We start from the raw sequence: 22,722 nt of genomic DNA, 5'->3' as shown, positions 1-22,722 counted from the left end.
TTTATCTCATTTCAAGTGCAAAAATGTTTGGTGATTTCAAGCAACGCGAACAAGCCTACTGGCGACAGTAGCGACGCGTCACGAAGTGATGTAAAATGTAAAATGTAACCAATGTCACGAATTGAGGTTATTAATTGTTATTATTCATTATTCTGCACTGTCCGCAGTCCGCATTGTCCGCAAAGACCGCAACTATCATATTACGTGCAAAAGAAATATTCCTTTTGAGAAGCAAGAATATACTACAAATATATTATTGACCGATAAAATATTCGATATATATTTTGTCACTGATACATGTAAGTATTGTGTACATATATGACAATAAAAACCCCCTAAAGACCGTCAAGGTGTCAAAACAGTCAAAAGTCAAAGACCAAAAAACGGTCATCGCCTTGCGACAACGCCTTTAATTATCGTTTTCATGTTTAGGTACATTCCAGTACATTTCCTCAAGCAGATCTCAGATCGAACAAGTCTTGACAAGTCTCTGCAACAAATATTTATCCTACGCAGCTCCACTGCTCCAATCTCGAGCGTGTTATCTGGTCGAGTAAATCGCGCTTGGCTGTTCTCTCCTTTCATCTAATCATCTAATCGTCTAATGGGTAAGCCGAGAGACGTGAGAGAGGGTACGGAAGAAGAAATGAACTTGGGTAATTCTGTATCCAATTTTATTTGTATTTACATCAATTTCGTACGCGTCAATATTACAATGTGCACGTTAATGATATACTTTGAGATTCTTAGTTTAAATCGATTGAATTGAATTTTGTTAGATACAAGCGATGTCTCGCCGCAGAAAAGACATAAGAAACACAAACATAAAAAGCACAAGAAGAAAAAGCTCATGCATGACGATAGCGACGCCTTTGTAGAAATTTCAACCGACGCTGACCGGAAGAAAAGTTTTAGAATAAAAATGAAGAAGGAAGATGAACGAAGGTATGCGTATTGTGTGACGTTTCTCTATCTCTGACCTTTTTGTAAATTATCGAACGTATTCAGCTCTTCAGCAACGTTCTGTTTAATAGCGTTTCAATTTCAAGTTTAGTTAGCCAAAAAACGTGTGTCGCCCCAAATTTGGCAAAATAATGGCCTTTATCGACATCTTTGGTTTAAAAGAAAAGAAAGAGTTTTCTCTCTTTAATAATCTGCCCGTGCCGTAACAATATATATCGCGTTTAGTTTTGAGAATATACATATATCTCTATAGATCTTATACATGTATGTCGGATATATGCAGGATGACTGTACAGTAGTGATCGGGTAACGAGGGGATAACTATATACCATTTTCTAGTTTGGATAAACGTGAAAAGGTATTGAAGACGTGCGGCGGCAGCGGCGGCGGCGGCGGCGGCGGCGGCGGCTTGAACGCAACTGCAATAAGCACCGCACCGTCTCCAAAAGCAACTACAAAGAAGAAAATTCCGAAAGGTAATAAAGGCAAAGATAGTGGAACCAGCAGCGAGGAAGAAAGATGGCTCGACGCTATCGAATCTGGTAAACTGGAAGAGGTAGTTTTCCCCCAAGTATTATTTCCATATCTCTGCACTTGCCCATGCTCGATGTTATATCATCTCTCTCTAATAAGAAATAATTAAATAAATAAAGACATGCGTTTTATTTTAGGTTGATGACGAATTGAAAAAAATTAAGCCAAAGGATCCCAAGCTAATGACAGCGCGACAGAGAGCAATGTTCGAAAGGAAAACTGATACGGAGCCGAATCCAGGTGTCGAACAACTCATGTCGTTACCTACCGGTTACAAAGAAAAAGTCATGACTGCGGAAGCTATACAGAAGGCTGCTCTAAAGTCTCTGAAACGGAAACAGCTCGCTGATGAAAAGAGAGAAAAGGATAAGGTTTGTATATACTATATGTGTGTGTGGAAAGAAAGTTTTATAGATAAAGATGACGAACAGCAATCTGTTTTGCTATTGACAACGTGTATAGAATTGAAACCTTTTTGACGTGCTTTTATAGAAAAAGACAATGGAAAGGTTGCTTAAGAAACAAGAATCTAAAGCGTCCAATTTTCTGCACAAGGGAAGATTATCTAGACGACAAGTACCGTTGGTGACGTATCGTTTAACGATCGAAGGAAGTTCTATATCTCTACCACCCGGTGAAACGTTTCCACTTTCTCCTGCCAAAGAGTACGACAAAATTATTATTTACCATTATTTTCTGTAATAACGTTTGAGCCGCGACATTTCTGTATTTCTGTATTTCTGATTCTATATTTTAGGAAAAGTCCGCCAAAACAAATACTTTGCGGGGTAAATCAATGTAAAAATCCCAAAAAATATTCGTGTTCAAAAACTGGAATACCATTGTGCAGTTTAAAATGTTACAAAGCCAATCTTCTTGTAACCAGGTAAATAATGTGCAAACGACACTAGATTTTTTTTTCCAAAATTCTAAAAGCTTGTTTTAATATTTGTATACATAACTTGTGCGCGCGAACACAAACACACACATATGTATAATATATATTGTATTGTGTATATATGTATAATTGTATACACATATATATTTGCTCCACGCACATGTTAATATAGATAACGAAAAAGAATTTATTATAAATAAAGATTTGCGAAATTTTTTTATTTTTATATCTGTGCCTGTTACCTGCTGTTACCTCTTATCTCGCGTTATATTATATATATGTATATAATACTCTTGTGACACATAAACATTTTTTTTTTAATCTTTGGCCTTGAAATTTTAGAAATGGACTCTTGTTTGACAATATAGCACGAATATCTTCCGATAGCTGTCAATTTCTGTGAATTAAAATTTTTGCCTCTTAAAACCGATATCGGTATAATCATACGGCGATGTCAATAATTACCGACTGTCAAATAACTTATCGACTGTCGGAATTAAAAAAAAAAAAACAGAAAAAATTAAATTTTCAAGGATATTATATTTATGATGAAAAGAACATATGTATAGATGCAAACAAACATTGGCCACTCTGCTCCGAATCCTGAATTTCAAGCTTTTTTGCTTTTACTGCGCGAGGTCTTCCAAATCAATTCGGTTCGGAAATGTTCAGGATCTGATGATCTGATCCGAGGCATTCCGAGGTGAGACGAGGTGATCCGAGGTTGAGAGTTGTGTCCTGAGTGCATAACGCACGTTTGTATGTACATATTTATGTACGAGAGAGTTAAGTTTTCATTAAAGTTGAGCTTATTTGTGATTACTTACTTGTGTGACAGGATGGCTGAGGAAAATAATGTGCTTTTTATAAGGGGAAATGGAAATGTACGTAAGAGATATTATTTTTACGAGCATTCGCGATTAACCTATTTTAATTTCTGCGTTTTGCGTTTATTCTCATTTATTTTCATTTTGAGTATATGAATTTTTGTTTAAATTTAAATGCCAAAAATAAAATATGAAAATAAAATTGAAAAATATCCAGAGATGAAAAGAGGCTCTGATTTTATAAGAACATATGACCATGACCATGAACATGGAATAGAAATGTCAACTTAATTGACAAATTCTTACAGTTATATGTGTTATGTGTTATGTAGAACCAAGATGTAGAATTATTATTATATTATACACGAACTGAGTTTAAGAGTTTAATAAGAACTTAGATATATAAGAAAATAATAAACAAAAATTATGCAAGTATTAACAACTTAAGCAGAAAAGTGAGAACGAAGACGTTTGGGATGATACTGCGTTGATACAAGCATACGATAGAGCTGTAAATTTGGCCAAGGAGGAAGTAGCAAAACGTATTGCCATGGATACTCAGGACCGGCAGACAAAGCAAAAGTTACAGAATTCCAAATACTCCAATCACACAAAAACACACAAGGTACGTATGATAATACTTATATTTTATCAAAGACAAAATTATTGCTTTCTGCTGCTCTATTGTAGAAATGGACCGTTGGTGCTCCATGCCGTGCTGTATACTCTGTAGATGGACGAGTATACGAAGCCATTATATCAAAAATTCATCAAAATTCTGGCATGTGTACGGTGAAATTTGTTGGTAATTATTTTATATCAATATAATATTATTCCACAATGTTCTTGTGTGCCATAATTACAATATTAAATAACATTTAGTTAAGGATCCATTAATCGGTGTCATACGTATATTACACTAATACTAACGATCACTAAGATGAATTAGATTATACAAAAATTTATATGTATATATATAATAATTAGCAAGTTAATTAAATTAATATATAATGTTCAGTGAGATAATTTTTATAACAACAATAATTTATATTATTCGCAGGATATCAGAATACAGAAAAGGTAGAGATAAATTCTCTTCTGGAATCTGAAGGATTGCAAAGTCAAATTGCCCAGCATAAGGATGCGTTAACGCAAAAGGCTAATGACGAAGTCGATTCCGACACATCCACCTATTCCAATCTGCAAAATTCCAAACAAAGGAATGGCGAAAGAATGGATTGCGATACGGAGGATCCTAGGTCATTTAAAAATAATTTTATGCCTGGACTTGAATATTTTAATCCAGCGATAGACGCAATGCCACCTGCACCACCCTTACCACCATTAATGGCTAAGTAAGAGATAATAACTTATTGTTAGAGATATAAGCAACAATTCTGTTTGTCATAAACTATGATTGATTTCCATTTATAGGTTGCCCGAAACTGATGCAGATGCATTGTCTAGTATGTTGATGTCGTGGTATCTAAGTGGATTCCACACAGGTAATTTTTAGAATACATCAAGTATTAATCTCTCATTTTCCATAATTTAATATACCTTGATATCTTTTATGAGAAGAAAATCACCTTACTAAGGATTATTTTTAATTTTATTTTTAAGTAACGTTTATTTTAATTCAATTTTAATTAAGAGAGAGTGTGTGTGTGGGTTTAGCATTAAAAATTGATTAATATCAAGTTGCAATAGCAAAAATAAAATAGAGATATGTTTGATCAAATATCAATTATAAAAGAACAACTTTAAAACCGTTTTAACAATATATATATATATATACACACACACACACACACACACATTCTTGTATCATTTATATTTCCAAACATTAAGTCTATTAGTATAATATTTTATCATACAAATTTTTTTATGTAGGTTATTATCATGGGTTAAAGCAGGCTAAAATTAATCAGCAGAAGAAAAGAAACTGTCAATAGTCTGGGTGAAAATGATTATTTTTTCACAAAATATAATTTTTACATTTTAATTTACGCATTGTGTTAATAAACAAATTTGAAATCAATAAAATCTCTTATTGTTAGATTTATATTGCAGATACTGATATCTACTTCGGATGATGAAAAACTAACAAAACATTCGCGAAGTAAACACACACACACACGTGTGTGTTTTCATCCCATTTGTTAAATTTCTATTAATTTCTTTATACGTTTTTTAATAATAAATTTCAAATATATATGTATATTTAATTTATTAATTCAAGAATATAATATTTATAATTCCATTAAAATTAGTGTTAAAATGTTTAAACAAATTAACATATATTTTACAAATGTATTTTAAATGTAGTGTAAGAAATATCACTATTTCGCAGAAATCCTATAATGTATCATCTCATAGATATACCATATTTGTTTCTTGTCATGATTGCGTATGCGGAGAGAAAAATGTTAAGCTACCCTATTATTATTATTTTTTTAAATTTCTTTTGCGAAACCAAATTCTTTATGCCATCCCATATATTGCGCGGTCATATGTTTGGCGATGGGTTTTACCCTGGATTTAGCAAGCGCAATGTGACTAATTGAACTGATCAGACCATCATTTTGAATATCATCGACGGAGATTGCTTTTGCTTCGAGACTCGCCCAAATGGGCCGCAACTGATTGATCCATGCTTCCTTGCACAGCAATTTTAAATCTGCGCAAGAATATCCCGCGGTTTCTTGCGCAAGTTTGAGCATCTCCGGCGAGTTGTACAGATCATCGCGCACGTAAGACTGCAATATTTTCAGTCGACTAGCTTCGTCAGGTAGATCGACAAAAATCCGTTTTTCTAAACGTCGCAACAAGGCAACGTCTATGTTCCTAAAAAAAAAATAAAAAATATGTAGAAGTTAGTCATGAGAATTTAGAAAAATTAACTACAATATATGGAATCCTGTGCTTGTGAAATTTGAATAAGTAACATATTCAACATTGTGAATCGCTTAATTATATATAAGCCAGAAATATAGAATGAGTATGCGATTGAGGTAAACAATTTTTAAATGTAAAAGAGCAAAGGTAACGAATTACAAAAGATGCAAAGTATGCAAAATTAATGCAAAATTGTCTTCTTGAAAAATAATTTTGCATCTACCTGTATACTTTGCTTACCATGGAACGTTTGTAGCTGCTAACAATACTACATTCGTATATTCCATTGACAATAAACCGTCCAATCTGGCGAGAAGTTCCGCTCGAAATCTTCTGGCAGGTTCTGAACTCGACGAGGCATGATCTACGTTTTTCGTGGTCGTCCAATCAATTTCATCGATAAAGATTATCGTTGGTGCATAATGTTTAGCAAGATCAGTGAGCACCTAAATTCATCAAAGATTCTTGGTTCGATTTTGTTTGTGTTTAAATGTGTTTAAACTTGCTAATATATAATATACACACACACACATTAGATAATAATAACAGATGAAATTATTATTTCATGTGTGTGAAAACTTTTATCGGGAGTAAAAGATGTAATGGATACGGCAGATATAATTTTGATTATAAAAGAAATATAATAAGACTTTAATTAGATTATTTATTAATTTCACGATCTTGCCTTCATTTTTTTTTCAGTTTTGCCTCAATTTTTTTTCTTTAAATTTTAAGTGGATATCCATCATAGAATAGTGTTCATTAGATATTTAGAATTCCGTCATTCATTGTGGAGATAGATATCTGGAGAAAAGTCGTAGGGCGGTATTCATAGTTCGCGATCTTATATCACAAACAAACAAACAATTTGAATTCTCTTCTTATGAAGAGACATTTTGAATATAAGAACGGACTCTATGAACACCGGCCTTAGACATGTGTTATGTTCGACTTACGCGAATATATTTTTCTGAATCGCCTCTCCATTTGCTGATAACCGAGCTGGAAGTGATGTTAAAAAAGGTCGATTGACATTCGGTAGCGACTGCTTTCGCGAGCATCGTCTTACCTGTTCGAGGGTGAGTGTCTTGGTCAATTTACGTCTCAATTTAGTAGACGATAAATAATTTCGCGATTACGTACCAGTTCCCGGTGGACCGTATAATAATACGCCTTTGCAAGAACCGAGTTTCCCACTAAACAAGCTTGGATATTTCATTGGATAAAGTATAGCTTCTTTCAACAACATCTTGCAATCCTTCAGTCCTTTTACGTCGTCCCAATGAACATTCAAGTTTTGTTGCACTATTTCCTACATATTACTATATATGTTTATAATTTTATATCTCGCTATATCGTTATGTCGCGCTATATAGTAGTATTACATACTATATATGGACGATAAAATATTATAAATTACTTGATGAAATCGACTTTTCTTTTAATGATTTATACGGAACTCTGTGTTAGCTTACATTAGTGTAATTGTAATGGAAAGCTTGTATTTAATTAGAGGGAGGATATTATAAAATATAAATGTAATAACAAAGAATAATTTCTGATCAAATCACAATTATACATATCGCATTTTCTCGTTTCTTACCCGTGATATAATATCTGCGATTTCTTTTAGTTCAGATGAGCCGAGTGGATAGAGATTATCGATAGGTTTCAGTAATCTTTCGTTAAAAGTTTCGTTGGTGAAAGTTTCGTCGAACCGTGGCACTTGGACAGTGACTCGATCGCCATTTTCCGCGGGAAAGATCGGCGTCACCGTGATATCGAGATTCAACTCGTCCCACGTGGAAGAGGCATGTTTCTGTGCAGCTTTATTTCTGCCGATATTGTTACCGTCCTCAGTAACGCGACTATCCTCTTGCTTCGAATAGACCTTCGATACTCTCTCTTTCTTGTTGCCGCTACAAAAGATAAAGTGGCTGTGATTTTTATACGAGCTTATCGAAGCTATATTACGCGCAAGGAACGTGGCGTCTCGCGAAACAGAATAGGCAAATACAGTCGCGTAAGTGATTAAAAATTGATCCGCATAAATTTTTATATTTATCGTTATATGTATATTTAAAAATATGACTCGTAATAAAAGACTATATAGATACATTTTGTTTTATTGCAGTCCTTTTGAGGAGCAGCTTATATCCTTTTAAATACAAATGTAGATTTTTGTAGACTTATATACATATTTCTCTGTATATTTAATCACGTCAAAGCTATTGTGCCACATTTGGATTTCCTGTATCTTATACACAACTGTATCGGTTCTCATTTGTGTATTGCTTCTGGATAACAAATTATATTTTCCTTACGTATTTTGAGCTACGTTCCCAACTTCCGTCTTCTTACACAGCTTGGGATATCTGTTGTACTTGACGTAATGGTACGCGGTGTACTCGAGAACGATAGTTTCCAAATCGATATTGTCGCACACGTGAATGTCTCGGGAGAGTTGAGCCTCCTTGAAGAGACTCTCCGTGGTATTGGAATAACTACGAGAAACATGAAACATCGATACACGGCGCACATAATTCCCATTTCACAATCACTTAATTGTGAAATGCTCGTGGGTTGAAATTTATATAGCAATACTCTTTAAATTAAATTAATCAATTAACCAGTAATCGATCATTACTGGTCGCGTTTCGATTCGACGTGAACACGCACGGGACGTTTCAACTTTTTATATAAATTGAATTACACATCGTTTCCATTCGTATATATATACTTTTGTATCGCGTTCTTTTCATATTTATTTTTCGTACAGTAACTGATTGTGAGTAACATAAAGTTTTAACACACGTCCTAATGTTATTTAGTCGATACTTGAAAAAGTTTTCGATATAACGTGTGTGTGTGTGTGTATGTGTGGGATGTTTTCTTTCACTATAGCTATAAATATGAACAACTGCTCACCCTTGCTCCCGTAAAAAGGCAGCGATAAGGTAAAGGAGATGACGCCGACGTTCTTGGACACGTTTTTCCTCCTAATTAACAATTAACGTATCGGTATTGATATATATTTTATAATTCTCAATTTACTTATTTGCAATAAAGCTTTCTCGACAATAAAACGTACAAATTCGAATATATGTGAGACGTTGTACGATTTGAGGAGCCGAGCTTACGCGGGGTGATTTGTTTGCGCGTCATCGATCATTACTACCATTAGTGATGATTATAAGCGCCTTCCGGTACTAATAGTACTTCCGGAATTTAATAGATACATAATAATAGAGTTATACACGCGCCATGTATCGCGCGACGCGCGGTACGCAGCACGATTGACACAAAAATGTCAAAAATACAACTCTATTTTTAGCGATCGATATTTTATTCCGGGAGATGACGGATTTCGGAAATGGATATTACAGAAACCGCTCGCTCCTCTCTCTAATAAAAAATGCTTAAATTTTGAGACGTGAACAGTGAATTTATTGTACCCTTACTTTCTCGCGCGCCAGGTGAGCGACGCGACCAGCTGCCGCGTTCAACGACAGGCAGTCGTTCATGATCTCTGCAGTCTGCGTTTTTTATCCTTTCACGATGAAATTCTCCATTATTCTCCACTTATACTCCGTTATACTCCATCGGGCGTTATACTAGTCGGCTGTCACTCTTGTTTGAGGTTTTGAGTTGAGATTGACGTTGAGGAAGGACGCGAGTACAACTGTTGCCATGACGACGCGGCCGGCGGCCGGCGGCTGGGCTGCGCGCGCACTCGGCACTCTGCACCTGCACTGTGTGGCACCAGTGTGCACTGTGTGCAGACTGTGCAGTACCAGCAGTGTAGTTAGTACTTAAGTAGTGTAGTATATACATATACAGCTGTGCAGGTGTGCTTGAGCACTATCATTATGCTCGCGCATTCTCACAATCATGCTGCATGCTGCATGCAGTAATCCACTAATCTAGTAATGCTCAGATGATGATAAAGGTACTTATTTTGGGTGAGCTTATTAATGATAAATAAATCACAATCGCAAAGCTGCGCAATGCGCAATGAGCGCGCGCGCGGTCTCGCGCGTCCGCGGCAGTCCGCGCGCAAAAATGATTAAAGAATAATAAATAGTGGATACTGGGTAGGACATAGGATAGACGACGACGACGACGACGACAACAGTTGAGAAAATCCGAGAGCCTGGGAACAGCCGGGAAAGGGCCGAGTGCGATAACTGCCAGTATACGATATGTCGGAGTCGGAAGTGAAATGGGATTGAACGAGTCATATAATAAAGTATAATTACTGTTACACTTGACGGTCCAAAAGTATATACTATTGCAGGTAGATCAAAATATAGATATAGGTAATATGTCACGTGTAATAACAAAAGTCACTTGTCAGTTATGTTGAAGCTAAATGGAAATGAGCTGTTTCAGAATACGATGAGAACATATGCGACTATACTTATCTAGATCGATCGCGAACAACGGCCACGAGAACGTGCCGATAGCTAATTGCTAATTTCATCGACCGAAATACGTTAATACGAAATATAATCGTTGCATGATCGTTTGAATTAAAATTTAAATCTTATCGAAACTGTCTATGACTACGTTTACACAGCTGTTTATAATCTAATTTAATAACTTCTGTATACTACCTGATCCAAAATTTTTCTTTTTATTATAAAACGATTATTTAAATATGAACCTATTTTGATATTTTAACATTGCATTTGAATCAATTTTTGATATATTATATATATTTACTAAAAAAGTTGTAGTTTAAATATCAAAAAAGGCTCATATATAAATGATCATTATGATAAAAAAAAAAGAAAAATTTTGGATCGGATAATATACGGTAGTTATATTAAACTGGATTATAAGCCACTGTGTAAACGTAGTCTATACATTTTTAATTTACTACAAAATAAAATTTTACTTCCTAGTATTTATAATATACCTAAATGTCTTAATAATGATATTATCAAGGATATTGTAATAGAAATAGTTTCCAAGTTTTACGACTGTGAATTAAGAATTACCTTAAAACGGTTAAATACAAATAGTTTGTTATATCCCTTATATGTTAATGTGATTATATAATCAGTAAAAGACATATATATTACTTAAATAATGATATTCTAAAATACAATTTAGCATCTTGTCACATTTTTAATTTACGTGTAATTTACGTGCATTTTTAGTTTAATGGTAAATGTAATTTGTTATAGGTACGTGGTTTAATTGACGGGCGTCTTATAAAGCGTACTTCAGGCGTGTCTTCGAAACCAATCGTACAAATTTCTAATACTCGCAGGCATCTCTTGTCGCAACGTGGCCATGTTCCATTCTTGATCGAGTATCCACGGCACGAAATATCAATATATCCTACACCTACAGATTATTATATTAATTTTAAAATCTACTACTTTTTTCTTTTCTCTATTTAATTCTTGACGTTTTATTATTTGAAATATATAATAATTAAATTATCTTGACCAGCAGCGTGTAATTAACAATCGCAACAAGGTAATATTTTATTTTCTGAAAGAAAGCTATAATCCAACTATACATTTCTATTCGCTTCATCTTGCCTTGATCTAGGTGTATATATATGTATAGTCTCGAAATTAATTTCAGTCGGTTTGTTATTGCAATTAAAATTGCAAAAAATGCAAAAGCGATCCCGCGATAGCGTCTGCAATGAATACGCTTTTTTGTAGACGGCGGTCCAGCAGCAGCAGCAGCAGTAATAGCAACAGCAACAACAAGCAGCAGCAGTGGCGGCGGCGGCGACGACGATGACGACAACGACGACGACGACAGCGGCGGCGTTGGCGACAGGGGGTACGTTATGCTGGGGGTGGCTTCGTCGCAGCGTGGCGAGAGAAAGAGAGAGTGAGAGTGAGGAAGAGGGAGAGAGGCGATGCGCGGAACGTATTCGATCGACCCGCGTGAGAGGAATGAGCTTGTACTGCGACAGAGTTCAGTCAGTCAGTCAGTCAGTCAGTCGGTCGGTGCCGCTATCAACCGCTGCATCGCGTTGAGCCTCTCGGAGGTCTCGCGAGAAACACGCAGCCGGTACGTTCGATCGCACCCCTTTTCTTTTTTCTCTTTTTCTTGCTTTCTCCATCTTGTCATTCTAAACTAAACGACCGATTTCTCGTCTTCCGCGGAACAGATCACAGGATCGCGTTCGATATATCGGTTTAATCACAATTGTGGACATATCCCCTTTTCTCCACACGTCGAACAAGACGAGAGAATACACGTGCGTGTGGAGCAGCGACGCACGAGGGGCGACGTCGACGTAAAGCGGGCGATTGGCGGAGCGATGTAGCACAAAGGTAACGCAATCCTTTTTCCCTCTCCACCACGCGTCTGTACCGCATGTATTACTATGCGGATTTATTTTCGGCCGGCCTGGATAACCAGTGGCCACCCGTTGCATGAAACTACGCGAGTTGGTCCCGTCGTGTCAGCTGTGGACTGATTACAAGCGGTTCACCCGGGGGGGGGGGGGGGGGGGTTGACGTCACCCCCCTGCTCGAATCTGGTCAACAACGAGCATAATTCCGTAACGGATATGATACGTTGTGTCATTGACATCATGTTCGCGTGGTTCCTCGGTTTCTGTAGGTTCCTGGGATTTTGCAATCCTTTATTTTTCATCTTATCTTTCTTCTGTTATGAATTCGGTATAATGTATAAGAGACGAAACTCACCTTTTCTGTTTCATCTTATTTACACAACCTTCTTTTTTTCCACAAAATACTTTTTAAAAATGAATTTAGTAAACGTTAAATTAGTTAAATCATTAAGGCACTTGTGTGTGCAATGATCGCGTGATATATGTATGTATACATATCGCTATAATACCGCTAACTATTCAACCATGCAATCCATAAATTGAGCAAATTTTAAATCGAGCATTACTGTGTATGTGTGTATGCTTAGAATAAATAAATACAGATATTTTATTATTTAAAATTTTCAACAAACTTGCGTTGCAATATATAAATTTCAGATCATCGCATACGCCCCGAGGCAAAATTTTATTTATGCATATTTTTGAAGAGTTTATTTCGTAGTAAAACATAAATTTTAGTACAACCACTTAGTAGTAACTTAGTTAAATATGTATAATAATTTCATAATTTCAATTTCAAGACTTTGAAAGGACAGGTCAGAAGACACGGATATCCTCAACAAAAATTGATTTTTTTAATGCGAGACCTACCATCCTCTAAAGTTTGTCTTATACCTTCTGAAACACTGTATGTGTATTATATACATTAAATCTTCAATTTCATAAAATATATATTATGCATATTAATATATTCTAATATATAATGAATTATCTCTTTAACATTTTTAGAACATGTTTGGATTCGAGATAATAAAATTTTAATTAGAAAATTGTCGCAATCTATAAATATAATTTCTGAATTTTAACAGTAATTTTATATATTTTACCAGTTTACTTCTTTGCATTTGCTGTATTTATAAACAAGAGATCTATTTTATAAAATAGAAAACTATTAATATAGATTTTCATGTCCTATAGTATAACGCAAGCACGAACGACGTGGCGCGATAAAGTTTGTCTTTGCATATGGATCTTGGGATTGTGCGATAGCTTTGATCGAGGAATCGTCATGTCGACGATCGATTCAGAAAGACTATTCTTCACATTTCACGTGACCTTGCCCAACTACAAAACGTACATTCACACAAAGATTTTAACGCGTGTAATTTCAACAAGTTCCATCTCTATATAGCTATGTGCGAAAATAGACTTTACGCCAATTAATCATATTTCTATCATTGATAACAAAGATAAAGATAGATTCTCGCTTATCTGTAGTCTATAGCATTGAAAAGTGTATAATTTACCAAAGTAACTTATCAGCTTTAAACTTTACTTTGGCACAATGAACAAGTTCAAGAACATAATGTTGGTGTTGGTGCGCCCGTGCCGTTTACACCTCGTATATAATAACGCATACTTGGCAGACGCGTTGCGTCGAAACCCGTCGATTACATCGCGAATATGGACTTTGGTTTTGTATAACTTTCAAGGGTGACAAAAAGCTTGTCAATAAAAAATTGAACGCGAAGCTTATATTGGCGAGGAAACCTTGCCAATTCTGGAAATCAGGAAATTCTAATTTCAATGAAACTCCGCGCACGCATCCAAGAAATGCCAAAACTGATGAATAGTAAATGGAAAATTTTTAACTTATGTAGTGTCTCATACATGTGTATATATATATATATATATATATATATATATATATATATATATATATGTATATGTACAATCTGAAGGAATAAATGTAATTGATAAAGGTATTAAATTATAGTTTTGCGATTTATGCAGAAAGACGTATATGTGATGTCGCGCGCAAATTGAATAATTAAGTTCTCTGCATCATGTAACGATTCACCATTCACGCACTGCGTAATCTTCCGCGGTCATCAACAGCCATCAAGCTAATCTGCGTTTCTCGCGAATTCCCAATTCCGCGATATGTAGCGTGCGTGAGGCGTGTCAAGAATTCCGTCTCGTAATCTCGGCTTTAAGGCCGAGACGACAATTATCGCGCGGTTACGATTCATTAGGTGAGGCCCACGCGAGATTGATCTAATACGATGACAAATGTATCCTGATTCTTTCGTGCAGGCAACATGTTCCTGTTGCTGTCAGTGAACGAACGGAGATTGCTGCAGTAGCCGACCATTCTGAGAGAATCTTCATCCTATCGATATAAGCACGTCCCACTTTTTTTCCAAGTAAACATCCCCGCGGATCATGAAGTGGCTCTCCGTCAGCAAGACATTCACGTGGACGTTCTGCCTGTCCACCATTTTATTCCTGCCAGCGAGAACAAGTAAGGCGCGACACACACGAAAGTAACGTAAAATTGACATGCAATCGTCACAAAGAGCACAACAAATAGTTTTTATTCTTATTAAGGTAGCGAGTAGTAGAGCGAGTTGTAGCGAGTTTGATGGCGCGTCAAGTTTTATACAATGATCGACATAGGAATCGTGAGGGAAAAGTGATATGGTCCGAGTGAAAAGAATAATATAAGTGTCTTGAGACACGTATCTCTCTCGCCTAGGTAAAAATGCTTACAAGATACTGCCCAAGTACACTCTTTGGTTTTGTGTGTTTTTAGATATAGCTCGCAAAGCAATTAACCATTTAATGTCAACAAAAACGATAGATTTTCTTGTTCACATATTGTTAAATTTTCCATTATAAAAGAAATTCGAAACATAATTATAAACTATTTTACCAAAGAGTCTTTTAAGCGCGGTTTTTCATATGTATTTTTATATCTTTTGTGTATGCTTGTTGCTTTAGTTAAATATATATGTTATTTTTATTTTTTCTCTATCTATCCACCTCTCTCAAGTACTAATTTTTACTCCAGTTTGATATTCTCTTATGCGTCACTGTGCCACTGTACGTTGTTTTGTTTCTTACTGTGGTTTCTTAATATAATACAATCGATTTAAATCTCGAAGCTTATATTATTAAGCAATTCCATTTAAAGAATGCAAAGATCAATACATTATTTAAATGCTGGAATTTTCGTAAATTCTTCAGGAAAAGTTAATGTCGATTCTAAATTATTGACGACATCGCCCACTTCCAAATAGATTTTCGAAATGATTTGTACAGTACATGTTTCGGCGTGTGACATACGATTGCGGAAACCAGATTGCGCAACTGCCAATCTGCAATGTGGTAAATTTTTTCAGATGCTCTGGAGGAGAATTGTACGGATTTTCAGGGTGGCACCGTCAAACACGGCCTCTTCTACGTGCCAGGACCTGCGGTTTGCAGTCTCTGCGTCTGCTATCATTCCGAGCCATTGTGGTGTCAAGCCATTTACTGTACGCCACCATACGTGAGTAGTCGAGCTAGAATGCGAGAAACACTGCACGCACTCATCTCTTTTAACTGCTTTTTAATTATATTCTCTCTATACCGGCCCGCGTCACTGATTAAAATCAATGTTGTACATGCGCCGCTGTCTCAAGTCCGAAGTAGCACAAAGTTCCATGTCGTACATTACGCACTTAACGACCGCTATGCCGTTAATAAGCGCGCAATCGGCTTTGTATGCTAGTTCGCAAGGGGAGTCTTAACAACCGCCATAACGAAGTAGACGTGTTAATGTTGGTTCTATATTTCTTGTGCTAAAAGTAGAATAAAAATCAGTGTAGAAGAAAGTTGTTATATAACAATAAAATATAGATGATAATATTATTCATGTATTTTATAAAATATTTTATATGATATAAATTATATGTTCTATTATCAATAGAAACATTTTTCAGCGAGGATTATAGTAGAAGAAGGCAATCTTTACAACTAATCTATATTTGTATTATATTTCAACTATCTATTTATTTGTAGTAGTATTGTGATGTATGAGAATTTTTGTATACAGAATCAAATTACTTAGAATATTATAGAATTTTTTATGTATAATTCTCGAGACGATAGCCAAAAATTTAGTATTCCGCTAGTGGATGTAATTTACTTCAAACTTAATTATTTAAAAAAGTTTCGTTTAATTTGCTCAGACGAGAAATAGTCGGAAAGAGAAATATGTCTTTTTTTTATATAAATAATAGCACTAATCCGATTGCTCAACGGGATGGTTAATAATCGCTTTATTAAATTTCTCCCAATTAGACCTTACAAGTGCCACAGAAAAGTTTGGAGAAAAGTTTGTTAACAAGATTTTTTTCGAATATAAATTTCACATGTGGCACCAAAAGTAATACTTTTATGCTTCTAAATTTTTACATCTTTAATTTTTATTTGATCTATGCTTGACCTAATGCTTAAAAAAATGCAAGTATTATAGTATTTATCCTTACATAATTAATTGTATATAGTTCAATTGTATGTATAGTTTCATGCTCACGAAAGATCAAGAAAATTGATGTATCGCGTGTCATAAAGTGTCTTTATGAATGCGGGCGCATAGATGCATCAGATAGTATGTATATACACGTTCACGCAATTAACTCGACGTTTCACACGTCGTTAAACATCTATGCACGTACGTTATCGTGTATGTGCATAGATGTTTAACGCGATGCATTTTTTTGCGATAGGTCTCATGTAGGGCAGTAGGACCTGAACTACGATTTGCATGCGACGGTTTTATGCTAATCTTGCCTACAATTGCAACATCATCTCTCGCTATATGTGAGAATTCGGTTGAGTTACTGCACAAGTTGCAATATATATATATATGTTACTAAAAATTATTTATCTATATAAATAAGCTTCAAATTACATTTCTATGTATGTCCTTATATGTGTCTTTATACATATATGCTTTATATATATACATATATATATATATATATATATATATATATATATATATATATATATATATCTAGGATACACGCGCACGTATTGTAATGTATTGTGATATAATTTTCCATAAAATACTTGAAGATAACTTATATCTCAAAACTAAAATTTTTTTTTATTCTTTATATTTTATAATGCAACAGCTATGTTATGAGATAGACAAACGCTATTTTCTACGAGAGAATCGCTATAGCATACTTTTATCTAGTTGTTTTAAAGTTAAACGATGTTTTAAATTATAAATCAAGCTCTCAAACGCTTATGTCGCCGATCTCATGTCGCGATTGTTCCGCAGAAATGCAAAAAGTTCCGCGTGGGTGAACGCTGCTGCGAGTTCGAGTGTCTTGACGATAGCGACGATTGGAGTGGCCCAGACGTATACGACGCTGCAGGATCGTCCAAGATCCACAAGCAGAGTCCCGTCCTGTGCCTGTTTGGCCTGTTGATCGCGTTATCGATGGTGCCTTAGTTACGATCAGACGAGATCCGCCATCAGTCGTCATCGCCATTATAGACCTTTCCCTCGTCGGATAATTCGAAGAATTCATCCGTTAGTGATATTGGTGACGACGATGATGATGACAACATCAGAATTATACGTACAAGAAATCCTCGAGGCAGGTTTGTCTCGTACTGTGAGCACGCAGTATTTTGGCGAACGGCAATGTTCTTTGCCTATAGGATAATTAGGTCGTCCATTTGGAATAGCGCGAGCTCTGATTAACCGAGAACTGGAGTTTTCTCCAGTAGACCGGTACAGTTAAATTGTTAAATCGAAGATCAATCGAGTCACTTTTTGAATAATTGTGAAAAATTGAGAAAACAATATTTATTTTACATTAATAATAAATAACGGGATTCGTAAACGTACGTGTTTCGACGATAGTTTCAATAGTAGTTATTGTTATTGTACATACCAAATTAAGAAGATGTATATTTTTTTCATAACTTTGCTAAGAGAGCATTTATAAGCACTTGTGAATTTGGTCAGGTTTGGAGCGCGCGTGCGCATACAAACACACAAAGAAACAAAAAAACACTCATACACAACGCGTGAACAAGTCTTTTTTATTTTCTCAATTTTCCGATTTCTTTTGAAACCGGGTTTCCTCATATTTTTCCACCTTGTCAAATTCGATATAATAACACTTGTCAGACGGCACGCAAACTCGATATCGAGTTAAAACCTACTCATATTCGAATGTGAAGGAATGACGTGAGAGTAGCTCTTGGCCTAATCCGAACACTCAGATGTCAGCCACTGTCATGTACGAGGTGTACTTGATCTCGTTTCGAAATAAAATTCAACATTTTGTTGTTCAGGAAACACATGCGCAATAATGTACATAAAATAATCGTTAGAAAATTGATTCGATGCTCAATTCTCGATCAGCTTTCTCGGCTTAACCGGTACCAATTCTCGAGAATGATCGTAATAGATATATAATAAGGGACATCGTAAAATAATGAATGTAAAAATTGGCGAAAATCTCTAGCATTTATATATGATCATCGCCTTTGACAATACTCGCGCTCGATGGACGACCGAAGGAGACTGAAAATAATAGAGACTTGGCGCGCACAAGCGTGTGCGTGCGTGGTAAATCAAAATTTTTATTTTTTTATTGTCGCAAAACGAAGTGTGATAAAGTGCGCAGAAACACAAGTCTCTTGTCAACGAACATTGGGAGCTGAGATATTCCGTCGAGTGCGCGATATCCTCTTTGTTTGAAAGAGAGAGACTCGTTTCAATCTCCAATTCAATCGATTTTACCGTTCATTCGTTTTGCTTTACATCGGGTTTGTCGGTAAACAAGCCTTTCTGTTGGTTTCTGTCAAAAAGGCATCTCGCTCTGTTTCCACGATTAAAATTCATTAAAATGATAAACTCGGGCGGAGCTCATGCGATGAATCAACGTCCATCGATTTATCGTTTCAGTTTTACTTCATTTGCTTGTCATTCTGTTTATCTTTGGCAAAAAATTCCTTTTCGTCGATAATCACCGCGATGTTTGTTCCGCGTGTGCGAGAAAAAACTTTTCTTTATTACGAAAAATTCAACAAATTACTCGAGTCAAGCGGTTTTACTTTGTCAAGTCTAATGACAAAGTGTTTGCTCGCGTATGGCTGCAAGATTTTATTACAATTTCATATAAATCGATCTTATACGAAAGGTAACGTACACGTATTAAAGAGATAAAAGGTATTATTTATGCAAATATTAGTTATGATTAGTACTCGGGTGTGAAAAGACACAAAATGCATGAAAAGTTTGAGGAAAAACACACTAATACACTTATTTTGTGTGTAAAAGTTCTTGTCTATTATTTTTTTTATTATACGCATTTAATATTTTTCTATTTCGAAATATAAATTTCAATAGAAACGAATAATATCGGTATGCAACTTGACGATGAAAGTTTAGATGTTTCGTATCCCGATAATGTACTCTTCCGCTCGCTTCCACATTACAAAACATTTTGATTATTCTCGTTCCAATTAACACTCGACCACCAATTAACTATTATTCGCACGACATTTCAAAGCGGCGATAATTATAATAAGCGCCTGGATTTTCATGCGATAACAAGCCGGTTAATTATAATTGCTGTGGAATTGCGATACTGCGCCATTAATTGTTAATCGATATATATATGTAAGCTGAAGCATAAATTATTTACGCGAACAAGTTTAATATCCTGAAAGTATCTGACAATTGCGGATTAGTGATCGATGCGAATGCGACTTTGGAGCCTTGCCATATTACAGAAAATTCTCTTATTTTATAACGCTTACTTACTGGAAACAATCAAAAGAGTTGACTGCTTTTAATGAAACGGTATTCTATCGAAACGGTATTCTAATACCAACACCAGCGATAAAGCCGAGCAACATGGGGCCACACGAATTGTAATAGTATAACGTACCCAAACGTGCTTTCTTGGTCTTTTCACGGTGAAATGTGAGGGTGAAAATACGGTGCTATTATATAAGTCATTTCTCGCTAAGGAAGGTGACGCTGTATATGTTACGAATATCTGCGAGTCTCCAGTATTGCGACACCGCGTATTCCGATATTTGCGCACGTACGCTTGCCTGTGATATATTTTTACGGCGTTTGATTACTCTCCTCCTCCTTGGATCGCTAATCGCTTTGCGAATCTCAGAGGCTTCGATTAGCGCTGTGAATGTCTCTGACGAAAGCAGTCCTCTTTAAGAACTGGAGATAAAAATAAGGATGGAGCAATCGTAATTGCACAAGGATGACGATGGTAATAATTAATAATTAATATATTGATTAATATTTATATTTATATGATCGATTAATTAATAATTACGCAGAAATTCTATTTACTACATGAAAAAGGTATTATTACAGAAGACGTGTTATTCTTTTTAATAATATTTATCCGTAAGATTCTATAAACGTTATGATCGTGAATTATCATTATTGTTAATAAAAATCATCTGTCCTATCATCTTCGACTTGGCGCAAAAAGCGAGAAAGGAACGAGAGAGTGATGGCGCGAATCAATTGTTATGTGAATTAATTAATTAAGGGCCGCTCTATCACAGGGTATTTGCGAATAAGCATCCAAGTCGATCCACGCGAGCGCTTTATATTATATATATATATATATATATATATTTCTTATTTCCGCAGACATCTCTTTCATTTCAATTCCGTCACGCGGAAATTCATAGTTTCGCAACCATTTGTAATATATGTCTCCGTTGTTAGGAGCTTGCTCACTTATTACCACGTGTTTATGTCATATTGAAGCGTTGAAGGCAATCTTTCAATCGCGTCAATTTGAGATACTAAACATCTCAATTGAGCCGCTCTCAATATCGAAGGCGGACTAGTCTCGACTCTCTTGCATTTGAATTTTAAGCAATAATAAGTACATTGCCTGAGTTTTGCGCATAAATCAAGGTCAAGTTTGACAAACGGCGCCATTGAAGCCACTGAAGCAAGAGCGACAAAAAGGATGTTTGAGATTAAGTTATGATAGCTTAAATATGATAGACTTGTTCATAGTATGCGCGATGCCTGGCTCGGATGTGACCTAGTTTTTCAATGCAATTTTGCTGTTTTCAAAAGTTTCAAAAAATTTTGTCAGATTTTTCGATGCTCAACTATCTAGATTAAAACACATTTATATGTATATCTTTCTAAACATTTTCATTAAAAAGAAAGTAAATAGGATATTATCATGCTTAGAAAATGCATATGTACCTCCGGGTCAAGTATCGTAATAAATTTTGAATTGAATTTATTTAACAATTTTATTGTCCCGTCTCGACGAGACAGCAGTGATAACCTTGGCTGATGGAAAACACAGAATGACACTTTTCCTGAATGCCTCGCCATTATACTTTTGCTCTCTTCTTCCTCTATATCCATCCTAATCCAGAGAATTATTAATCGACCAATTCTTCTAAGCTTACATAAAAAAAACTGACCTAACGCGTTTACAAGAGTAAGAGAAGATATATACATATATATCGATATAAATAGCTAACCAATAGCTTTAATATATTACCGCAATACGTACTTTTGACATAATAATGTCATATAATGATCAAGGGGCCTTTTATGTGTGAGTGATCATTCAGAGAATCCATATTGTGAAATTACAATAAAATTTAATTCAAAATACCAAATAAACTCGAATATGGTCTCTGGTTTGAACGAATCGTTCTTTGATTCCCTTGAGCAACAAAGAAGCACATCAATAAAATAAGATTTAATGATAAGACGAAAGTAAAACGTGGTATATATCAAAAGATATTAAATTTATTCAGAATATAAAGTTTACTCGCCGGTAATTACATCTAAAACACCGTATCGCATGTGTCTTTACAACACGTGTGAATACAAGATATTTATATCTATAAAGTATTCTCGAATGCAAAATTTAGAACCTTATCCCTAAATAGTTAATCATCTTATAGGATTGCCTTGGATTGCTTATGACAACACATGTGAACGTGCTTAATAATGTATAAGCATTATCATTATCAGTAACATTTTCCTAATTTTCCTTCTTCCAAACGGTGTCATACAGATCTGTACGACGTTGATCGAACGTCGGGATTTGGGCTCTGACTTGATCCACGATTTTCAGATCTGTAATAATTCATTATTTCGATATATAGAATGCAATCATTTCCTATATTAATTTATTATATATATATATATATATATATATATATATATATAT

At 35.3% G+C, this 22,722-nt stretch overlaps 5 protein-coding genes across 16 annotated transcripts in view; 3 read left to right on the top strand and 2 right to left on the bottom strand.

Annotated features, from left to right (window-relative positions):
• Positions 1 to 85: 85 nt before the first annotated feature.
• LOC112457516 (INO80 complex subunit B) lies at positions 86 to 2,621 on the top strand. 2 transcript variants are annotated; one of them, XM_025020644.1, is made up of 7 exons: positions 86 to 299; positions 433 to 608; positions 780 to 945; positions 1,303 to 1,519; positions 1,635 to 1,868; positions 1,990 to 2,162; positions 2,255 to 2,621. In XM_025020644.1, the coding sequence occupies exons 2-7, from the start codon at positions 605 to 607 to the stop codon at positions 2,385 to 2,387; spliced, it is 927 nt and encodes a 308-aa protein (XP_024876412.1). In that variant the 5' UTR covers positions 86 to 299; positions 433 to 604; the 3' UTR covers positions 2,388 to 2,621. The 2 variants fall into 2 exon arrangements, with proteins under 2 accessions (XP_024876412.1, XP_024876411.1); XM_025020643.1 differs by having other exon boundaries at positions 433 to 656.
• Positions 2,622 to 2,944: 323 nt separating this feature from the next.
• On the top strand, positions 2,945 to 5,416 carry LOC112457521 (survival motor neuron protein). 7 transcript variants are annotated; one of them, XM_025020654.1, is made up of 7 exons: positions 2,945 to 3,098; positions 3,234 to 3,279; positions 3,671 to 3,847; positions 3,913 to 4,027; positions 4,283 to 4,577; positions 4,657 to 4,727; positions 5,296 to 5,416. In XM_025020654.1, exons 1-7 carry the CDS (start codon positions 2,965 to 2,967, stop codon positions 5,316 to 5,318), a joined length of 861 nt encoding a protein of 286 aa, XP_024876422.1. In that variant the 5' UTR covers positions 2,945 to 2,964; the 3' UTR covers positions 5,319 to 5,416. The 7 variants fall into 7 exon arrangements, with proteins under 7 accessions (XP_024876422.1, XP_024876424.1, XP_024876421.1 ...); XM_025020656.1 differs by having other exon boundaries at positions 5,283 to 5,373; XM_025020653.1 differs by lacking the exon at positions 5,296 to 5,416 and adding an exon at positions 5,116 to 5,177 and having other exon boundaries at positions 2,946 to 3,098; positions 3,674 to 3,847.
• A 63-nt stretch (positions 5,417 to 5,479) lies between these two features.
• LOC112457517 (katanin p60 ATPase-containing subunit A-like 2) lies at positions 5,480 to 9,791 on the bottom strand. The gene is made up of 8 exons (XM_025020645.1): positions 9,582 to 9,791; positions 9,049 to 9,119; positions 8,445 to 8,624; positions 7,724 to 8,039; positions 7,264 to 7,432; positions 7,077 to 7,189; positions 6,361 to 6,566; positions 5,480 to 6,069 (listed from the first exon to the last, which is right to left on the bottom strand). The coding sequence occupies exons 1-8, from the start codon at positions 9,642 to 9,644 to the stop codon at positions 5,679 to 5,681; spliced, it is 1,509 nt and encodes a 502-aa protein (XP_024876413.1). The 5' UTR covers positions 9,645 to 9,791; the 3' UTR covers positions 5,480 to 5,678.
• A 179-nt stretch (positions 9,792 to 9,970) lies between these two features.
• Positions 9,971 to 20,308, top strand: LOC112457519. 5 transcript variants are annotated; one of them, XM_025020648.1, is made up of 7 exons: positions 9,971 to 10,069; positions 10,219 to 10,417; positions 11,313 to 11,928; positions 12,263 to 12,428; positions 14,768 to 14,975; positions 15,856 to 16,004; positions 17,790 to 20,308. In XM_025020648.1, exons 5-7 carry the CDS (start codon positions 14,897 to 14,899, stop codon positions 17,961 to 17,963), a joined length of 402 nt encoding a protein of 133 aa, XP_024876416.1. In that variant the 5' UTR covers positions 9,971 to 10,069; positions 10,219 to 10,417; positions 11,313 to 11,928; positions 12,263 to 12,428; positions 14,768 to 14,896; the 3' UTR covers positions 17,964 to 20,308. The 5 variants fall into 5 exon arrangements, with proteins under 5 accessions (XP_024876416.1, XP_024876417.1, XP_024876419.1 ...); XM_025020649.1 differs by lacking the exon at positions 9,971 to 10,069 and having other exon boundaries at positions 10,239 to 10,369; XM_025020651.1 differs by lacking the exons at positions 9,971 to 10,069; positions 12,263 to 12,428 and having other exon boundaries at positions 10,267 to 10,417.
• A 1,965-nt stretch (positions 20,309 to 22,273) lies between these two features.
• Positions 22,274 to 22,722, bottom strand: part of LOC112457518 (omega-amidase NIT2) — a 1,570-nt gene continuing 1,121 nt past the window's right edge. Inside the window, exon 3 of the mRNA XM_025020646.1 lies at positions 22,274 to 22,628. Coding sequence (XP_024876414.1) covers positions 22,534 to 22,628 — 95 coding nt within the window. The 3' untranslated portion in view covers positions 22,274 to 22,533. The remainder of the gene's footprint in view (positions 22,629 to 22,722) is intronic.

The sequence above is a fragment of the Temnothorax curvispinosus genome, unplaced genomic scaffold (genome assembly GCF_003070985.1).
Source record: "Temnothorax curvispinosus isolate PA1 unplaced genomic scaffold, ASM307098v1 QBEX01007796.1, whole genome shotgun sequence".
NCBI classification, from domain to species: Eukaryota; Metazoa; Arthropoda; class Insecta; order Hymenoptera; family Formicidae; genus Temnothorax; species Temnothorax curvispinosus.
Note: the sequence above shows the minus strand (reverse complement) of the source record. Positions and strands in the feature narration are given on the sequence as shown.

Excerpts from the sequence above, each read along its gene's own strand:
- LOC112457519 (XM_025020648.1), top strand. The coding sequence starts at position 14,897 with ATGAAGTGGCTCTCCGTCAGCAAGACATTCACGTGGACGTTCTGCCTG. Across the intron at positions 14,976-15,855 it reads ATTCCTGCCAGCGAGAACAA|ATGCTCTGGAGGAGAATTGT; the intron begins GTAAGGCGCGAC and ends AAATTTTTTCAG. Across the intron at positions 16,005-17,789 it reads TTTACTGTACGCCACCATAC|AAATGCAAAAAGTTCCGCGT; the intron begins GTGAGTAGTCGA and ends ATTGTTCCGCAG.
- LOC112457516 (XM_025020643.1), top strand. The coding sequence starts at position 605 with ATGGGTAAGCCGAGAGACGTGAGAGAGGGTACGGAAGAAGAAATGAAC. Across the intron at positions 657-779 it reads GGAAGAAGAAATGAACTTGG|ATACAAGCGATGTCTCGCCG; the intron begins GTAATTCTGTAT and ends GAATTTTGTTAG. Across the intron at positions 1,869-1,989 it reads AAAAGAGAGAAAAGGATAAG|AAAAAGACAATGGAAAGGTT; the intron begins GTTTGTATATAC and ends GTGCTTTTATAG.
- LOC112457517 (XM_025020645.1), bottom strand. The coding sequence starts at position 9,644 with ATGAACGACTGCCTGTCGTTGAACGCGGCAGCTGGTCGCGTCGCTCAC. Across the intron at positions 8,625-9,048 it reads GCCTTTTTACGGGAGCAAGG|TTATTCCAATACCACGGAGA; the intron begins GTGAGCAGTTGT and ends TGTTTCTCGTAG. Across the intron at positions 8,040-8,444 it reads GGGAACGTAGCTCAAAATAC|CGGCAACAAGAAAGAGAGAG; the intron begins GTAAGGAAAATA and ends TATCTTTTGTAG.
- LOC112457521 (XM_025020652.1), top strand. The coding sequence starts at position 2,965 with ATGCAAACAAACATTGGCCACTCTGCTCCGAATCCTGAATTTCAAGCT. Across the intron at positions 3,280-3,670 it reads TTATAAGGGGAAATGGAAAT|CAGAAAAGTGAGAACGAAGA; the intron begins GTACGTAAGAGA and ends TAACAACTTAAG. Across the intron at positions 3,848-3,912 it reads ATCACACAAAAACACACAAG|AAATGGACCGTTGGTGCTCC; the intron begins GTACGTATGATA and ends GCTCTATTGTAG.